Below are 20,379 nucleotides of genomic sequence, written 5' to 3'. Positions count from 1 at the left end.
TCCAACAATTCTCCTTCAGGCCCCAAACCTATAGCTACTGATATTTTGAGCAGCACAGCTACTGCTGCAATAAATAGTAGTTATGAGCAGACAGGGCAGGGACAGGCTCAGGCTATCCCTGAATCCTCAAATGTCAGGAATCCACCACCGTCCAATAGCAACGATCCTCCCAAAGATGAGCCTCCCCCACTCCCTCCTCGCTGGAAAGGTGCAGCTATGGCACAAGAGAATGACAGTTTATATTCACACACAGTCCCACACCACTACCAACCTCTGAAAAAGACCAGCAATGAGCCAGCTGATGCTAATAATGACACCCCTCACTTCTGCCAACCCCTGAAAAAGACAGAGAATGTCAATGGGCCTGTTGATGCCAATGACTACTTGATATTGGTACCAAATGCCAATACTAGTACGTAAAATTTGTTCTAAACATCATAGACCCAAAGCACTCATCGAAATATGCTCCTTAGGCCACACCAATTTAATTTGTTGGTTCTCGGATTTTTTCAGAAAAAATATGAAGCCACAGGGCGAAAAAAAAAATAAAAACAGGTCTAGGCATCCTATTATAGGCTTAAATGGTACGAAATGAGCCATGAAGTCAACACAAAAGGCTGGGTTAAAATTTAAACATTGAATTTTGAACTTTTAATCAAACCACTGCAATGATAGATGGGAAAATGATTGGAACAACTAGGAAGAAAAGGACTTTCCTCAACTGTTGGGAGCAAAACATGAGCATTTTTCAGTTGATTCAGGACCAGAATCAAATTTTTTTTTGCAAATCAGAAAAAAACGAAGAGGCGAATCCGAGAACCAACAAATTAAATTGGTGTGGCCTTATCATGGATTTCACTTAAAATTTCAATGAAAAGTCTAACTATGATTAAAATCACCTAATTTCCTTTATTTTATATTCTAGCCCCTCATAAAAAAACTTCAACAATGAGTACAAATGAAAGCGAAACAACTAACCAAGCCCTACCCATTCTGTTGTGGACAGTAGTAATAAATTGAATGTAAAACTTGTAGATCAAACCTAAGAAATAGTCTAGGGAGTTGCAAAAGCTGTGCAAAAGTTAGTATCTTAGGTTTCTCCTTACTTATCCTTCACATAATTAAACCATGCCATCATTTTACGACTACGACTGGCAGTTTGAAAATTCTGCCATAACTGCTGACCTTTGTGACCCTCTGTGGACCTATTAAAGCTCTAGAAGGGGTAAACGACCTGTTAAAATGTAAATATTCATGTAACTACTCTCAGACAATCAACCAAAAAAAGGCTTAGAAGTTTTACAGTTTTTTGACCAAAAAAGGAATTTGAAGGCCACAACCTGAGTAAACAACCTGCTGAATCTTAATATTCACGATGATGACGATGGTGATACTCAGACAATCAACTCGAGAATGTAAGTAAGGCTACTACTGAGTGCTGTTACCAGTCAGAGTACACATCCTGCAACAAGCACAACTGTGACAATTCCAGAAGGACCATCCTGGTGACAGAGTCACAGCCAGCTGAAGATATCAGCTTTGGATTAACTTCAAAGGTCAGTCTCTTCTGTAGATAGCAGGGATTTATGTTTAACAAAATATGCAAAGAATTGGATTATTGCTCCTGCCATGCAGGAGTGCTGCTAGCTATAAAAGTCTGAGGAAAAAATGTTGTATTTCTGGTTTCATTCCTGAAAAAAAAAAGGGTAGGTAGGTAGGGATTTTTTAAAAGATTTCGGCTAAAGTGATCCAACAAATACAGCTTAACAAATGTCAAAACTGAATTGCCTCATGATCAGGGCTGTCTCTGGGAGCGTTCCCTCCAATTCCCTCCAATTCCTTGACAGTTGACGGATCGTCATGATTTTTGGATTTTGTAGCTTACATGATGCTCGATATAAATTATGTGACAAGCATGCAAATATGGATGTAATTTGCATAATTGATGGGGAAATTCTATAAATCAGCTGCATTCCAAGATAGGACTATTGAAGCTTGTGAGCTTGGCAATTGAGAAAGAAACACAGGCAGATATTGATTATGTAAATGAAGACTTAATTTGCATAATTAATGAGAAAATGTTATAATTATGTAATGATAACTGCCTGGAATTTCATACTTGTGGTATTTGAAAGTTCAGTGAAGGTGACCATCATTATACATAATGTTTTTGAATCAATTTATGAGAAAATGCTAGAATGGCATTGTTTGTTAATATAAGACTGTCTTTTGGTTGAGATTTAACTTGAAAATATGATAAACTGATATAATTCATGAAAATGAGGATCCTATTTGTTAAATTGGGGAACAAAGCATAATTTGTCAGTCATAAAGATTACCCAGTAATATCATTTGGCGAAGGTAAGAGATCGGGGAACTCTAGTTTTCATGTATTTCTTGCTCCATTACTGCATTTTGTAAATGAAGTTAGACCAATTGTCTAAGACAACCACTTTTCCCTGGTCCCATGGATGTCTGTATTAGACAAGTTTGACTGTACAGCATATGAATACCGGTATGTTTCTTTATTTATCCAGTAAAGTTGAGACTTGCAAAGCATGCACCATGACAGACTGTTACATAATATAATACATAAAACTTTCATATTGTCAAATCTTCTTAAGTATTCCAAGTACTTCCTACTCACTGCCACTGTCACTTCCAAATACTTCCTACTCACTGTCCAGTGTACCCTTGAATGGCCTGCACTTACTTTTTTTTATAAATCTGTGCCTTCTGTTTTTTTTTTTTCAGGTTTGAAGACAAGATGGGAAGGCAGTTCAAGGAAACATTAATTTTTCTCCTCACCCTACTAACAAAGTGCAACATGCCTGAGGTGGCAGGTTGTAGGTGTAATGTTGTAAAGGCTGAGTGTCACAGTAAAAAACAGGGGCTACCTGCCATCCCGCAAAACCTGTCAGTATCCATCACTTGTTTGGATTTGGGAAGAAATCAGATCACAGCCTTAAAACGGTCAGAGTTCTTAAGGTATAAGAATATGATAACTTTGTATCTGAACAAGAATAAGATAACTGACATTGCACCTGGGACATTCTCAAACATGTTGAAACTCAACTGTTTAGACCTGTCCAACAATAAGATAACTAACATTGAGCAAGGGGCATTCTCAAACCTGTTGAAACTCGAAAAATTGTACCTGTCTGTTAACATGATATCTAACATTGAACCCGGTGCATTCTCAAACCTACCTAATCTCCAATTATTGTACCTACACAACAACCTCATAACTAACATTGAATCTGGCATATTCTCAAAGTCAAACCTGTTGAAACTCAAACGGTTGACCCTGTTTGACAATAAGATAACTAGCATTGAACCGGGGGCATTCTCAAACCTAATGAATCTCCAATTTTTGAGCCTACGTTTAAACCAGATATCCGTCCTTCCCCCTTCTGCTCATCACATGTTGTCATCTATTGGTACTGTTAAAATCCACAACAACCCCTGGCAGTGTGACTGTAGGATGATTCCTTTCAGGAAAGAGATGACCGGTTTGCATCCATTTGAAACCCAGATAACATGTGCCCATCCTGCACACTTCTGGGGAAAAAAACTTAAGGACATAAATCCTGAAGATCTGACCTGTGAAGAGTCAAGCATATCTACACTGCCCAATATTAACACCCAGGCACTGGCACCTTCACTTGGTAATCCCGAACCCACAGTGCGTCCTATAGGCCCCAAATTTGGAACACTGCCTGTTGACACCCAAGCCTTATTCACATCATCCGCAATATCCACATCTTCTTCTATGAAAAGTAGAACTGAACCTACAGCACATCCTGTAGGTCATGTATCTGCCACACTGCCTGTTGCCTTGAATGAATCGACTCAAGCACCCACTTTTTCTTCACGTGGTAATAGCAAGAGTAGTGAAAGAGCAACAACACATATTGCAAGCCCCACATCTTCCTCCAGGCCTATGACTACCCAATGGAAGTTCGTAGCAGTTACAATGGCGCCGTTAACTCCACCAATTACTATCACAGGTGCACCAGACAAACTACGAAGCGAAAGCCATGACAATAATTGCAGACCTGAAACCAGCTTCCCCCTGCCCATACTCATTGGCTCTGTAAGTGGTGCGGCTGTTGGCTCTGTCCTCATTGTCTCCATCATTGTCACAATCTGGTACAAGAGGCGGGCCAAGAATCCTTCTTCAGGCCCCAAACCTATAGCTACTGATATTTTGAGCAGCACAGCTACTGCTGTAATAAATAGTAGTTATGAGCGGACAGATCAGGGACTGGCTCAGGCTATCCCTGAATCCTCAAACGTCAGGAATCTACCGATGACCAATAGCAACGATCCTCCCAAAGATGAGCCTCCCCCACTCCCTCCTCGCTGGAAAGGTGCAGCTATGGCACAAGAGAATGACAGTTTATATTCACACACGGCCCCAAACCACTACCAACCTCTGAAAAAGACCAAAAACATCAATGAGCCAGCTGATGCTAAAAATGACACCCCTCACTTTTACCAACCCCTGAAAAAGACAGAGAATGTCAATGGGCCTGTTGATGCCAATGACTACTTGATATTGGTACCAAATGCCAATACCTAAAATTTGTTTTAAACATTGCACACACACACAATGCACAGTGGCTGAGCCAACTAATGATCATGGTAATATGCTCCTTATCATAACTTTCGCTTAAAACTTTCATCAAAAGTTTATCAACTATGATTAAACTCACTGGATTTCCTACAATATTTGCATATTCTAGGCCCTCATAAAAAACTGCAACAATGAGTGCAAATGAAAGCGAAACAACTAACCAAGCCCTAACCATTCTGTTGTGGAGATAACTTTTGGACAGGAGTAACGTATTGAATGTAAAAGTTGTAGAACAAACCTAAGAAACAGTCTGGAGAGTTGTAGAACCTAAGATGCATTCAAAAGCTGTGTTTCTAGTGTTGTAATAAATAAGTATTTTAGGTTTCTCCTTACTTATCCTTTACATAATTAATATGTAATAACTGTAAACAAGGAATATGTCAAACTACAAAATGTATCAAAGTTTAAACCTAAATATCCAACTCAAGAAGTGTTATAGATGTAAAGAAATCTAAAACATCTGTACCAGAGTTGACAATGACTGAAAAATGGCTGAAGGGGTGAGAAAAGATCTTGTATAAATGACATACCTGCCCACGTGGTGTGAGGGCACAGACGTTGTACCAAACCTCTGCATTCCAAAGTAGTTGATGAAGCCGTTGTCTCTTAATGAGCTCATCCCAGCTTCTATCTGTTCTGGCCTTCCTGTACAGTTCCTGAAAAAGGCTGGGGCTACATTATCAAGTGCCTATAGTATTGTCTTAGTGCCTGTACTTACCGTAGTTGCACTAAATGTGCATATCATATGTAGTACAATGTACATGTATATAATTCCATGTTAAGTGAAACCTACTTCAACAGACAACACTTTCAAACTTTTAAATCTAAAAAATTTATTAGTGACCAAACTTGGATTAGTATGACCTACGTGATGTATGACTTATTATTTGAATATGATACATGTACATGAATTACATTGTAAAAGTGTGACTTGAATTTGAAAGGAACTTAAGAAACAACAAAAAGCAACTTACAAAACAGCAAGATATACAAAACTCAATTCTTTGTCAATGACATTTATTAGAAAAACTAGTGAGATTTTTTGGCACCCAATATCTTGGTTAAGCACAAACAGGCTCACCTTAGTACAATGGTAAAGTGATTGCCGCTAAGAAGCCCCAGCTTTAGGGGCTGTTCAGTATATCTGAAATGGAAATATCACAAAAGATTATGTTTAAGAGTTTAGTAATCCTTTCTCAATGTGGGAACAAGACGTAGAACAAAATGTACAAGACAATACAGTATGTGAAGAATTCCACGTACCTGAAGTTTCCTATAACTACATTTCTTGTCTGCTTGTTGAGGTCACAAAATCTTTCTGCTGCTATCCTACAAGGTACAGTTGTAAGACAAACCTTACCATGTATATTTTTTTATATATATCAACAAGGCAATTGTTGTTTTAATCATAAGGGTGTTTATGTTCAGTAATCAACGATGATACAGTGAGTTTGTGATTGTAGAAGTCCAGGAAGACTATACAATATATATATATATAGTAGCACACTACTAATGAATTTTCAATAAAGTGTCAGATTCCAACACTCTTTGAAGCTTGTATATATTACTGTCATTATGAGGAAAATTGCTAGCATTCTGACAATTTATCCTCCTTGATAAAACCTACATGTTCCAGACTTGGTTATCTGGTGCAGGAACATTCATGCCATAATCATTCATGGTATCACTATTTCAAAAACTAATGAATAAAAAGCCAAGCCACTAATTCAAAATTCTCTAAAAAAAATTCCCTGTCTAAGGACATATTACAAGGAACATAATGTAGGTAATTCACATGACAGTGTGTACCTGTATGCTGTTACCTCTTGTACAGTTATCGCCCTTTTGTCCTTTGTTCCTGCATATGCAAAGAAGCCAGGCCTCACCCTAAATGCACAGATTGAGTATACTAAATGTGTGATCGAGATTTATCAAAACCATTATAATGTATGTCCATCAGCACACTTGACAAGTATCTGAACAAAGGAACAAAGACACAAATCACACAGGTGTTAAAATTAGGGTGTCAGCTGATTTAAATCTGAAACTTTCTTCCTTTTCAACATGTTACATTAAATGTGTATAAACATGTTTAAGCATATCTTAATATCATACTAATGTCTCACAAGCAAGTGTAGCCTTACCGCAGCTTCATAGCCAGTAGGTTGATGGCGTCCATGGTGTCCAGGTTCTCTTTATACAGGACAAACTGACAGTAGTCTGGTCTGCCTTTGGGCCACTTGAACCTTTTCTGTACTAAAACAACAGACCATATGCACACATAGAGTGTATGAGTTAACATGACAAATAGCATGCAAGTATTTTCCAATCTGGTGCCTTATTTTTTCAATGTTATAATTTCATGCTGGACACCTCATCTTACACCTCATCTTCAGATCCAAATATTTTAGCCTCTAAATAAATTCATTCAAATACAAAGTAACTTCAACTTTATATATATTAACAAGTATGCCATGTTTCACCACCACAAATACAATCTGGCCAAATTTAGGAGTGAATACGTACATGTCATTATAATCAATATGTAATACAGGTACTGTACAGTTGATCAACATCTTACCTCGGGCCTGTGAACCTTTTCCATATCTGACCCTGATGACCTTGGTGTCGCCGACCTCCAAGGTCTCACTCTGCAGTTCAGAGAAGAGCTCCTTGATGGCGTGGTGAACTCGGGTTCTCTGCTCCTTGTCTTCTCCAACCTGAGAGTGACAGCAAAGTAGAATCAGTAAAAAAAAAACAACACTTAGATACCAGATATCTTTGACCAATTGTTGACATCACACTTCAGAAAAGCCATGTGACAAGTCTCACTGGGTCAGTCTCCTGAGGAAAGGTGAGAGCATTTCCCTTTGTGTTGGAAGAAAAGTTTTACCTTTAAACAGATACAATATGTATAGCTACAGTGGAAACTGTCTAATAATAGTATGTATAGTGTCCACTAAATGGACTAGAAGAATTTAATGGCAGTAGACAGAAGGCCACTGGACTGGATTCTTCACCATTCTTAAGTCAAGGGGACCACAATGGCCTAACATGGGTGCCAGACCATTTCCAGGGCCAACATAGTCCAGTTCCTTGAATCCGGGGCCAACATACCCCCGAGAAAACTACACCACATTATACCACTGTTGGTTCAAGACTAGCATTGGTTGAGGTAGTCGTTACAGTATCACAATGCAAGAAAAGAGGAGAGGCACAATTCTTCACGTTCTCACTTCAATATCAACAGTAGCTGACTTGTCCTTTGATTCCAGCAGGTTTTCCAGTTTCTGCTTGTCTTCCTGAGAAAGCACATTGTCAACACTGCCGGCAGCCTGGGCACCGCTGTCTACAGGTGGGGATGTGTCGGTCAGCTGGACAGTCTTCCCCTGGACATCCACCTCTCTCACCAGGAAGTCTGAATACCTGTGACAATGGACAGCAGATATTGAAGCAATGTCTTTATTGGTTTGGCTATTCAGGACACACAGCCAGGGCAGCCTGTGGCTATTGCGAACAGTTTGCCCTGCTGACACAGACAAGACATTACAATATCATACAACAGCTCCATATAATTTATGTGAAGATATTGAAGCACTGACACAACCAGCACATAAATTGTATTTAAATGACAGCATTACCATTGTCATGACACAGGGAATTCTGCTCTGTGTCAAGTACTCTCTGGTGTGGCTAGGCTAGCAGACAACAGATCGAAAGGTCACAAGTTTGAAATTCCTGGCTAGACATACTCCACCATGCATGGGTACCTGACTTCGGTTGGGGAAGGAAAAGGAAGTGGAAGGAGAGGGATGGGCTTTAATCTGCAAGCAGATCTTTTTGGGGCTGTTGGCCAATAGTGTTGGCCAAGCTTTATCCATTTTACAGACTCTCTCCATTTGCATACAATCTGGCAAATGGATACAGCCTGACCAATTTGATACTCTCTTTGCAGCCACCGAAAGATCTGCTTGGAGATTACCCCCGGTAGATGGGCTCCACTGTGCCTTACAATGTAGCTAACAACCCGCTGTCCCTACAGCCTCAAAGGCTAATTGGGTCCCGGACCTTTACCTGTACCTTATCAACCTCCTCACCTTTGTTTGATGATGCCTGAGAACCCCTCATGTTTGCTGATATATTCTGTGATGCCGACGTCTGTCTCCCTCTGTGCCAGCAGGTTCACTCTGCTGGGAACCTTCTGAGCCGAGACACTGGTGCCGACCGCACTACCTTCCTCTGTATCTGCCTCACAGCTAGCGTCATTGCCTTGTTTGTCATCTTTCAGTTGCAGAAGAGAAAGAAAATCATTTTTAATGAAGTTAATCACGTCCCATGTCCTTTACCACTTTATGTTGCACTATTCACTAGTTTGAGAGATAATATAGTATTTCAAATTCCACATGACATGTTCAAATATACTCAGCTGTATCATTTTAAAGAGCATCTAAATGTATCTACCAATAGATAATTAACCAATGCACTGTACAAGAAAAAACTACTAGCTATTGTAGCATGTTTGGTGGCAAATTACAAGAGTTAATGAACAGAACTTGAAAAAATTACAATTAGTAAATAAACGTAGTGAGAAATATATCATTCCTACCTCCCACAAGTTCATCAGTTTCTGGAGTCTCCCTAGTAGCAGTCTGCTCTTCACCTTTATCAGGGATATCCTCAGACACTTCTGATAATTTGATCTTTTTAGCTGATTTCTCTGGTGGCTCAGAGTCTAAAGATCTCTTTTCTTGTTCCATATCTGCCATATCCCTATAGAGTATAACCGTTATAACTGTTAAGTATAACGTGTGACTATAACATATCTACAAGGACATTATACTATACACAGATGTGTATATTAAATGTCCTTGATATCTAGTATGATCAGATGTATGCTAAATTCTAGTGCCTCAACACTTTTGTTGGCTTTGTTATCATCAGGAAGTTACAGGTTTTGTGCTTCTAATATTGTACCTCAACAAGCAATCTGAGATAGCAGACTTCATCCCATACTAGTGATAGGCGCCCTCTGCCAGACCACACAGAAACTGCAGCATGGAACCACAGCCAGGCACACATACATGTGAGTGCATGGGACAGTCACGCCACAACGTATTACTTCATATCATGGGGTGAGGTGGGAAGTACAACGAAACGTTGTATACATGTGGTTAGTTTAAATAAATCAGGGAAACTTCCACGTGCACGAAAGAAGGATAAGAAAGAACCAAAGCAAAGTTTACCTCTCGCCACTTTCCCTTGCCCACGGTCGAAACTACACCTACTATTCCCTGGCCCTGCACTTGCTTACTCTGCTAGCTAACTCCGCTGTTGCTTCCTATGTGCTGTGTGTAGGTTAAAAACCACACAAGAAACCCAGATTCTGTAGTTTTGCCGAAAACCAGAAAATTTCGATTTCCCTCTTTCCACGTTTGACCCCTGAGCCATCCCACAATGCATCGTAATCACCCAGGGCGCAGGCGCGGTGACCCCAATTTCAAAATCGAGAAAAAAGTTTGAGAATGAGTTCCAGAAAAGGTGAGCAAATTGGACCATTTTCTCGGCTGTTTTTAACCGTGCCCCGTTCCGTCTCGGTCAGGTTTGTTAATGTGTATTCTTCTGATTCGCAGTGTTAGCAATCCAGGCCCGGAAAAAGCGGACAAAAGCGCCAAAGGGCCGACTGAAAAATGCGGCGTACCGGGACCGCAATCGGCAGGCTGGCAAGGGACAGGGGTGAGTAGAGCTGACATGTTGTTCGATGTACTTGTCAACATCGCAGATTGATCAACTTAACTAAATAAACACTGCCCTGTTTGCTGTGCTAATTGGTATCATCCCGTCCATGACGAATATTCGCCAGCAGAACGGCTCGGAGACCACACGGTCTCCTGATTCATCATGAAAGACCTGCGTCCCGCTCACGCCCGCTATCCGATATGGCTTCCTACAATCGTTTTACCACACTATTCATCATGTTCTAAACTAGCTAGCCATTTCCCCCATTCGTGATGGCATCTAAAACACTTTTGTGCGCCAAATTGGCAGCTTTCCGCCGCTCGCAGGAGCTTGTCGGCGACCTAAGTGTGTGAAGATTGTGTCACAGCTGAGAAAAGCGCAGTCGTACTGTATTTGCGCGGGAGGACAAGGTTGTGTGAGGTCAGGGCGTGTGTCTGACAAGGCCAAGCCTCTGACCCTCACACAGGATGGCTGTTGTCAGTCCTGAGTATCGTGTACCCTCACTTCATGCTTCCACATATTTATCCTAAGTATTAGACAGATCTATGTCCCTTCTTAAAGGCCAGGTTTGTAGTAGTACATTTGACAGCAGCCTTGAAGGCATGTTGAGGATAGTGTGCAGTACTGTGCACCAATGTCAGTTTAGTGTGTTAGGAATCTTCACTGAATGTTTTCTCATGTGCAGTGGTCCTTTGTGCCATCTAAATGACCTTGTTTGTGTAATTAAGTACACCTGATGTGACAGCAGACTTCATGTCTGTGTGTTTTTCTAATGTCCTTGGTTTTACCAAGGAGGTTTTGTATTTAACCTTCTTGGTTTCACCATGTAGAACAATATAAAACATAATCTACTCTCCTGAAGTCAGTAACAAGTGCATGTTTTCTCATATTTATTCTGTAACTATGTGTAAGATCTGAGATCAACTTGCACCAAGTCGGTAGCAGTAATGGCCTACCTCCGTACAAATCATCGCAAGGAGGCCTTTGATCATTTAGCTTTATGTACATATATCTATATCAAGGACATTATACGACATCCTGGCATATATGCTGTCAAAAGTTTTAAGTGTTGGAAACTTTGTATTGTAATTTGTAGTGTGTTGTTTTACTGCATGCTGGTTTTGTTTTTGTTGCAAATCTTAACCCCACTCCCCACCCACCCACAGCAGCAACTTTTGAATCTCTGTTCCCAATATATTCTAGTTCAGCAAGCCATACTGTTGGCTCTGACTATTATTTACATTATAATGGTCAATTATTTTGTCAGATTTGTTGCATCTTTCTAGGAAAGTGGCACCTATGACCCACATAAAATGACATAATCAATATTGCATCAAGCCCAGTAGAAAAACATAGGTAACAGATCACAAAAAAATCAATGCTGTTGGGTGTTTCAGTGTTTGTTGAGGCCCATTCTCAGGCCCATGTGAGACAAGTTTGCCAGAAACACCCCAGTGATACCGAGAAAATGGGGAAGCTTATTACTGGTATTGTATACCTCTGTCCAATAAATGTCCAACACTGTCCTCTGTCCGTTACTGTTTTAGGCAGTAAAAGTGTCCCAGAGTCTTGACTTGGAAGGGCAAGTATACTGCAAAATAAGGTGGTAAAAGACACCACTCTCAAGTGTTTGCTTAACTGAACTGCCAAGGAAAAGAAATCCCTGCTATATGCCCTTGACAATGACATTGTGCAATTCTATCTCAAAACACTTTTTCTTCACCTTTATTAAAACATGGGGATAGCAGTTGATACCTCTGTTGACTGTCCACATATCTTTTGGAACAGATCATCTACTTTTTATGTCTCTAAAACCAAAGACTCTTAGTTTTGCTAGTGTGCAGTTTTAAGCCTTGAAATTTTTCTCCATTTTTGCCATTCCCAACAATGTGTAGTTATTTTGTTTCTGGTATTAGATGTATCCCTTTAATGCATTTTTTTGTTAGCTACATTATTTAAGATTCAATATTATCCTAGTGATTCACCTCTGTTACTAAGTGTTAGTGATTGGTCTATTTCTGTGCAAGCAGTTGATTCATTCATGCATTGTAACAGTATGGCCACACCATACAAGGTTAGTGTGTACTGTCTGTACAAGGCAGCTTAGTGTACTGTTTCCGGTTCTTAGCTTGTCCACACTGCTTTCCCTCAAGTCTGAGCAAGGGGATCTAGGTTGTTTATAGAAACAAACACAGATAGACTCCATGTGTGCCTAACCTAGTATCTGTCCCCAGTGGGGAAAGACAGGACATGCTATAGGTCATTCATGGGTCAGGATATGAGACAAACATGCCTCTTATAATTACTTTCCTCAGTTTTATGTTTGCTGTTTTAAATTGTCTGGGATGTCTGCCTTTTCCCTGCCTTGTTAACCTTTTCTCCAACCACTAGCACAGGCGAGCCCTTGTAGTTCTTCTGTGTTGCACTGTTTCAACTGCCAGAAGAAATATGGCACCTGCTTTGAAGATATATGATACATGTGTGTTTGATATAGGATGGAAGGTACCACTGCACAGTTAATCCTACAAGGTTGAGACTGCATTAGTGTATTAAATGGGCTGCTTTTGCATGATACTCATGTGTCAGTGTTGTCCTAAAAGGCCACACCATTTTATTTCCTTGGCTGCTTTTATTTCCTCAATTGATCATGTTTTAAGTAAAAATCTGGTGAATATCATGAAAAGAAAACAGAGAGCCAACAAGGAATTGAAATTCTTGATCCTAATTATATATGTAACTCTCCAAAACTGTTTGTACCAAGGTAAGACTTTATAATTTTTTTCATTTATAAAGAATTCTTAAACCACAACTTGAATTGGCATGGCCTAACAGAGTGATCATTGTACCAAGAAACCAAACACTGTATTAGAGCTTTCCCATATCTCATACAAGTAGTATGATACACCTACTATGTAATGACCCAGAAAATGTGATGGTCGGTGCTAGTAGTACTTGGATTGCAGTTACAGTGAGATTTGATGAATCGTGCAGATCGTCTCTGTCCTGTTGCTTGCGTTGCATCAGATCATTGATTTTGCAGTGACATTGCAGTCAGCCCATTTTTGTAATAACGCCTGCCTGCTATATATTGGCACAGTGGCTTCCTAACATGTTTAATTTATGGATGTCTCAAGTATTGCATTTAGAGTAAGCGCCTTATTATGCTGACCACTTAATCTTGTTGCCAAATATGTCCTTTGTTGTTACATTTTAGACACTAATGTATCTCACATCCTTCTTCTACCATCTATTTCTGTGCCAGGCAGCTTGTTGGTACATTTTAGCAGTGCAAAGCTTTAACTATTAGTATACAGGACCTATTAGATAACTGTACACATAATATTTGTTTACATTACAGATCTAGAGAAATCTGAATGAACAGGATAGGTGATATTTTCCCTAATCAAACAAATTAAATATTTTACTGGCAGAAGAAACACTGAACTAATTTCAGCCTGCCCAGATATTTGATTATACTATAGTATAGGATTGAAGTTGGAAGGGTCAAAAATGGCAAACAATTGACAGCAAATCTTTGCCATATCATAACTGGATCTGAAGCTTTGTAATAATGTCTTCTTCATATTGAGGCCAGATATATACATTGTCCATGAACAGTTGTTGGCCTTGATTTGATATGGTCTGGCAGCTTGGCATTAATTTAAAGGTCATGTCTTCTTCTACATGCTCGAGGGACTGTCGACTGCCCAATAAAGTGGCAATACATGTACATCTTGTTCCAGAGTCCAGTTCAATGGACAAAGATCAGTTAAAATAGCAAAGTCCAAGGCCATAGAGCTTTTTGTAGCGGGACTGTCCTATATAATTATCAATTTGTTTATGTTATCTATATTAGTAATCACCATAAATTGTACATATATATATAGTTTTTGATTGATTGTTGAACAATTTTGGTCAGCTTTCTACATATCTAAAAGATATATGTTTTTCGTTGTCACTCTGGGATATATTGATATTGCAATATCTAATAAATATGGCTAAAACTTTGTGACTGCACCGGTGTGTTATTGATTTTAAGCTTAAAAAATAATGTAATGATATGCACATTTATGTCATTGTAAATACATGTATGTAGTTCATATTTTGTACTGGCTTGAGATAGTAGGAAGTTGCATTCTCTTCTGTCCCTGCAGGCCTGTCTAGTATGTTAGATCAGTGCCATATGTTATCTGTTTTGCTTGTCAATACTATAGAGTGCTTGTATATCTGTTCCAGAAATACACCAGAAGTGTTCTTATGTCAACACCTGGAGTACCCTGGACAGTTTTTAACTTGAAAATTCCAGCTTTGGCATTATTTACAGTTGACATAGTTCAGAACCTAACCTGGTTACCTTCCAGTTTTATGATATCCTGCTGTGGTAGTGGTTTGTGTGGATTGTACATGCAGAAGTGGGCATAAACTAATCAAGATGGTACACAGGCTATTGAGAACTGTCTTTAGAAACAGATGTTCCTACATGTTCTGACACAAGCACTGGCAGATTACTGGTTTTACAACCTTTGTGATCATATTTTTATCAGACTCAGAGGTCTTAGTCCCACTCTCTTTATAAATGATAAAAATGTAAGTGTTAAAGTGGAAATTAATCCTTATCTTTCTGTTGATGTACATGTAGACAAATTTAGCTGTATCCTAGCTCTCTGCTTTATCAGTATTGCTAGTTGCTTTTATCAGTCTAGACATTTGTCTAATCTATTATTTAGGGAACAAACTCCTGCGAGTTTGTTTGGGCAGTGCGTACGTAAGTGGTTGGATTGGTAGGCTTTTTGTTCCCATGCATGCCTAAAGTGCAAACTAGCAACACTGATCATTGTAAGGCTTTCATTAGCAGACTATACATGTGTGAGTGAAACCAGAAATGCTTGGATAATGTGCAAATATTATATATGTATTTGCAAAGAACCTATTGGTAATATACATATAAGTTTATAATCAAATCCATGTAGGATACAGATTGCTAAGATTTATTGCTTTCTTCCTGGTATGTATTAAGCTTATTTATTTGGGGCAATCAGATAATATATCAACTTTGTAATACCTTTTAGTTTTTCGTGCAAGGATAGAGTAATGCAATGTTGTTACATGGGTATTTTGAAGAGAAAATCATTCAAATAATTGTACAATTTTCTTACCAGGTCTACCCAAGGGCTGAAGGAATGTGAATTTATTGGCAGAGCAAATGCCAGCAAGTGGCTTTGATTTGTTTGTGGCTGTTTGCTTTAGTGTAAATCACAATACATGACATAATTAGTCCAGTCTGGAGTATCAAGACTTAGTGTTTTCTGACAGTCTGAGTAAGGTAAAAAAAATAACGCTGCAATTTTATCGTCCTTATTTTACAACTGATAATACTGTATTTTAATTATTTTTACAAGCATTATGATTTTATCATTGTCCTAAATAGATAGTTGAAGAATCATAGTGGTTTCAGAAACAAGACTTGTTACTCATTTTATACATGTACTATGATGTAGTATCTAAAATTTCCTTGCTGTGTTGTGACCTGTAAATCTGCTTTATCTCAGGCTCAACCCAGATGTCTTCTTTAATCCCCCTGAGACTGTGATGCCCCCAATACCAAACATATCTCATCATGCAGTTTGAATGTAGGAGCCACCCCTTTAGAAACCAACCATCAACTGCAATTGCTTCTATTTCTATCTAACATATACTAGTAATTCTTTGGCTATCATTTTGATCAAAGCTAATATAACTATAAGGTATTTTCTTGATATTCTGTATTATTTTTGGCGCCATCATATGATCATTGCTTTTACCAAGATGGATGGGGATGGGTGGACAGCGAAATTGAAAGTGATCGAAAAGGGAAAATGAAATTATTGATGTGCAAGAAAAGATAATTACTCTTGGGCCTGGTTTTGAGCTAAGTGGTTTTGGGCTTACAGTGTATTGAGCAGCATTGCCAAAAACACAGAAGGTGCCTCGATAATTGGAATAACATTATCTTGTGTTTTTTGATGCAATCTTGTAATTGTGCAATCTAATCTCGTGATGTGTAACTCAAGGAGTATTTTCTTGTTAAAACTAGTCATGGTGTATGGAAATGGAAACCTTGAACAAATTCAGACATCTGTGTATGTGAAAATGGCTTATGTTTCAAATTTCCAAGTCCCTTTTTAAGAAATGTTTGACTAATTGTTTGGAACTACATGGCCCGAGGCCAAGTAACCTATTTTATTGATGTTTTTCATTTGATTTCAAACCAATGTAGTATTTCCCTTTGTAGCTATTAAACATGGACACAGAACAACCTCCTTCTGTACACCAACTGACTGATGTCTTAGGTCAGTGACACCAGAATAACAGATGTGAATGGGATCAATGCAATTAAAACATTCATCCTTTGCTGAACTTACTGTTGTGTTTTACAAATTGTATGTAGTAAAGTGTCATGTTCTTTTATGTGATTCTAACATATATACTTACCTATAGATTGATGATACTAAATATTCCTCATATCTGATGAGGAAAAAATTACAGATACGTTGTAAATTACTACTGGTATCTCTTGAGTATTTTGTAAGTGCAGTTCTGTATTATTTTCCCAAAGCCATCATCTGATCAACTAGAAATGTCTATTACCTGATAATAAAAAATATTCTGATAGATTATTGATATTTTTTAAGGTTTAAAAAAGGCAGCTTCATTATCATATACAGTATGCAAACATGTCCATTTGATTTTCTGACTGATCAGATGTATCCCCATTATTTTTCCATTGACTGGTGCTTTACAAGCTTTTGAATGGGCATTGATTAGAAGACCCTGTGGGAAAAGCACTAGTTGTCACACTAGATATCCCAAAGCAGGTGATCTCTAACAAAGAACAAGTGTTGAACAAGAATTGAAGGCCAAAGGTCAGTAAGTGTATGACAATGAGACAAAGGAATGTCTCTTTGTAAATATCCTTGACCTTTGACTCTTTGACAGCCATGGAGTAACTTCATAAGAGCAATAATCAGCTTGTTTACACTTTCAAATTTGATTTAAGTTCTGTACATTTATCCAGAAGAACTTAGTTTGTCCATGACATTCAAGAAGAGACACTATTGCCCCCCCCCCCCCCTTATAATTGTTAAATTGTCTGTAAATCTCTAGCGGGAAGTAACCTCAATGCAACTGCAGTACCAGTGCGAGCTGCTATGTCCTAGTGGCACTGCAACAACTTGGTGTGGTGTAATACAAGGATCACACCATTTCAGGCTCAGAATTACTGGCAAAGGCCAGGCCAGCCAGATCTAATTAGGTTAATGGGAAAGCAGTCATCATAGCCTTGTAATATTCCCAAGTGTAATCATTACATTCAGTAAAGGCATATTTTGAATGTTGTGTATTGATGTTCAAATGCTTACAACTTTAAGCTAACAACTTTACAACGTTAAGTTAAGAATTTAAATACAAACTTTTTGAGTCATTTTCTTGTGTCTATATCCAAGATGATGTTAGCAGCCAGAGGAGATGCAGATGTGATATTGAGCTGCTTGTGTTGTTTTCCTGTACAAGGAACTTGTCCTCGAGTAACATCGGTACATGAAATATTCAAAAGTATGCGAATAATATTTCAGATAGCTCCATAACCCTTTGTAGTGGAACAGTTTGCCTGATTGTCTATCTTCAAATCAAATTGAGTTTTGAAATTTGTGACATTATTAGTACCTATGGAGGAAATGTTTATATGGGAAAATTGCTGAGCAGTAGTCTAACCTTCATGTTTTTCTAATGTAGTAAAAGGCGGGTTCATGGTCGTCCATGGTCGTATCATTTTTTCTTGGACAGTATATTGATATGGGAGTTATCCCATGTTGCTGTTTGCAAACGTAAACCAGAGCATAAAAATAATGAGGCTGGTGGTAAGTTACCAAACATTCAGTGTAAACATATGTATGTATTGTCTGTCCTTTGTGAAAAATGTATATTGGATAATGATTTAATTATCAGATATAAGAAGAAAATGCTTCTGCCGGAATTGTATGCATGATGTGTAGGAAATTGATACTGACTGTCCCATAGGCACAATACATTATACAACTGGGTGCTAACATTGCAACATATTCTGTTGTGAGGTCTGTCAAAATAACCATTGTAGTGCTTTGTTTACATCCCTTATTTGAAGTGTCACATTTCAAACAGACAAAAGCAAGGTGGAAAATACATACATTCAAAAGAATGCAGACGTTGAAAGGTGGCGGTTAGTATATAAACATGAAGATGTCAAACAGAGCTTACCCTCAACAAGGCAACATGTTACTGGTACTTTGCTCTCAACAAATGCTTGTTCACGCTAGGAACATTTGCACCTGTATTTCGAACTCCTTTCCAAATAATTCAACACTGTTCTATTGTTACACCTGTTCTTGTAAAGCCATTTATTTTCTTACAATACACAAGGGCCATGTTGTCTGAATGGCATCAGTGCACATGAAAGATTTTCCGTTACAGCGAAGGTAATAGCTGAGTGATTGTAAGAATGTTGTTGCTTGCTACAGGGTGCCACATTCTGTACGTTAGGCTTGACCTTTGGCTGAGTTGTATTTTTCAAAACAAGAAGTCTGTTAGTCATTAGGTTGGATCTCACAGAAGCTGCAGGGTTGGGCCAAGCATTCTATATATGATGATTGTGCTTGCTTATCAAGGCAAGCATGCCGTCATAAGCATTCTATTTATTGATCTAGAGACAAGCTATGCAGTGAACAAGACCATTCCGTTGCAAGAGCTGTCTTAAGAATTTGAAAGAAGGATCCACCATCAGAAATCCGTTGGGGAAGACTCCTGTAGTAACCAGTTGTGCAGGTATTCGCGTAGAATTACTGACCGATCGTCAGGGTGGTTCGTAATTATGTCGTAAAGCTGGACGGAAAATTACCAAGAAGTAGCGTGGTGTTGAAGAAGACATTTCTCTCCAAGACAACAGTGTGTGGAGGTCACCACCAAACTGTCCCAGTCAGCTGTGTCGGAAGTGGGAGCGTGCCAGTAGTGATATATCGATAGACCTGATCTCAGTGTGAACCTTTTGTCTGGAGCCCCGACAACATGAAGGAAAAGATGGAGAAAGGGAAGCTGAAAACAGCGTGCCTGTCCTAGACAACGGCAATGAAAAGATCATACCGGTGGACCCTCTCCAGGAGATAAAGGATTTCCTGCGCAGAAAGGACCTCAGGGGCCGAGCAAAGGTGCGGAGGCAATATGTGGAGAATATCATGGCAAAGGCCATTAAGAAGAAGAGGTATGTACCGTGTATTAGACGTTACTTTGAAGCAGAGATGTTTGACCCAGTATTTGAGTCAGTTGGTAGTAATTATATGTTTATGTTTGCTGTGGAGTCTGTTTTACTGTTGGCTCAAGTAAGGATTCAAGCACCCTCTGTGTTTGTTTATGTTTCTTTAAACACTATCAAGACTCAAGCTAGCCAGAGTGCTAGGAAACAAAAAGAATCCATGTATGGTTATATCAAATTTACAATGACCATTTTGACAGTCTGACTCTGAGTCTGACCCTTTTCTTGCCCCTGAAGTCAAGCCCCATGAATATACAGGTGCTGCTGCTATAACCCTTGTTGGGGAAGAGTAATAGCCTGAAATGACTGCTGACTGAGTCCAGTGTTCTCAAGAATTACATTCAGCTCACACCCAACATTGCCTCCATGAAATATAACTCGTCTGTTCAATACCGAGAAACTGTTGCAGATAGGATTCACGTTATTGTGGTCATTTCAATTTACTATCGTGTATCATTGACTCATTTCTAATCTTACATTCTCTTATTGCTCGACTTGCTACTAGATTTTGTATTTTTAGTTTGGCCTTGGAGAAATCAAACAGTACTCAAATGTCTTCCTGCCAGGGTAGTGCATGGATATGGTGATAGGAAGATTATCCGCAGTGTAATAAAAATGATTCTGCTGTTAACAGTCATGTCACATCTTTAAAAGGTCCAGACGTTACGTCACTGTTTACCTGTGG

The 20,379-nt window shown here is 38.9% G+C and overlaps 2 protein-coding genes across 2 annotated transcripts in view; one reads left to right on the top strand and one right to left on the bottom strand.

The window, feature by feature from the left end:
* LOC109470337 (pseudouridylate synthase 7 homolog) overlaps positions 1 to 9,405 on the bottom strand; it is a 29,190-nt gene extending 19,785 nt beyond the window's left edge. The window contains exons 1-9 of the mRNA XM_019769260.1: positions 9,246 to 9,405; positions 8,737 to 8,920; positions 7,876 to 8,065; positions 7,221 to 7,359; positions 6,784 to 6,895; positions 6,449 to 6,526; positions 5,903 to 5,968; positions 5,721 to 5,783; positions 5,170 to 5,295 (exon numbers count right to left, since the gene is read on the bottom strand). Coding sequence (XP_019624819.1) covers positions 5,170 to 5,295; positions 5,721 to 5,783; positions 5,903 to 5,968; positions 6,449 to 6,526; positions 6,784 to 6,895; positions 7,221 to 7,359; positions 7,876 to 8,065; positions 8,737 to 8,920; positions 9,246 to 9,405 — 1,118 coding nt within the window. The remainder of the gene's footprint in view (positions 1 to 5,169; positions 5,296 to 5,720; positions 5,784 to 5,902; positions 5,969 to 6,448; positions 6,527 to 6,783; positions 6,896 to 7,220; positions 7,360 to 7,875; positions 8,066 to 8,736; positions 8,921 to 9,245) is intronic.
* A 547-nt stretch (positions 9,406 to 9,952) lies between these two features.
* Positions 9,953 to 20,379, top strand: part of LOC109470192 (SRSF protein kinase 3-like) — a 40,114-nt gene continuing 29,687 nt past the window's right edge. The window contains exons 1-2 of the mRNA XM_019769034.1: positions 9,953 to 10,177; positions 10,270 to 10,372. Of these exons, the coding sequence (XP_019624593.1) occupies positions 10,162 to 10,177; positions 10,270 to 10,372 (119 nt within the window). The 5' untranslated portion in view covers positions 9,953 to 10,161. The remainder of the gene's footprint in view (positions 10,178 to 10,269; positions 10,373 to 20,379) is intronic.

This window comes from Branchiostoma belcheri, unplaced genomic scaffold (assembly GCF_001625305.1).
Source record: "Branchiostoma belcheri isolate BF01 breed outbred unplaced genomic scaffold, Haploidv18h27 scaffold10, whole genome shotgun sequence".
NCBI classification, from domain to species: Eukaryota; Metazoa; Chordata; class Leptocardii; order Amphioxiformes; family Branchiostomatidae; genus Branchiostoma; species Branchiostoma belcheri.
This window is presented reverse-complemented; position numbering and strand designations above follow the sequence as displayed.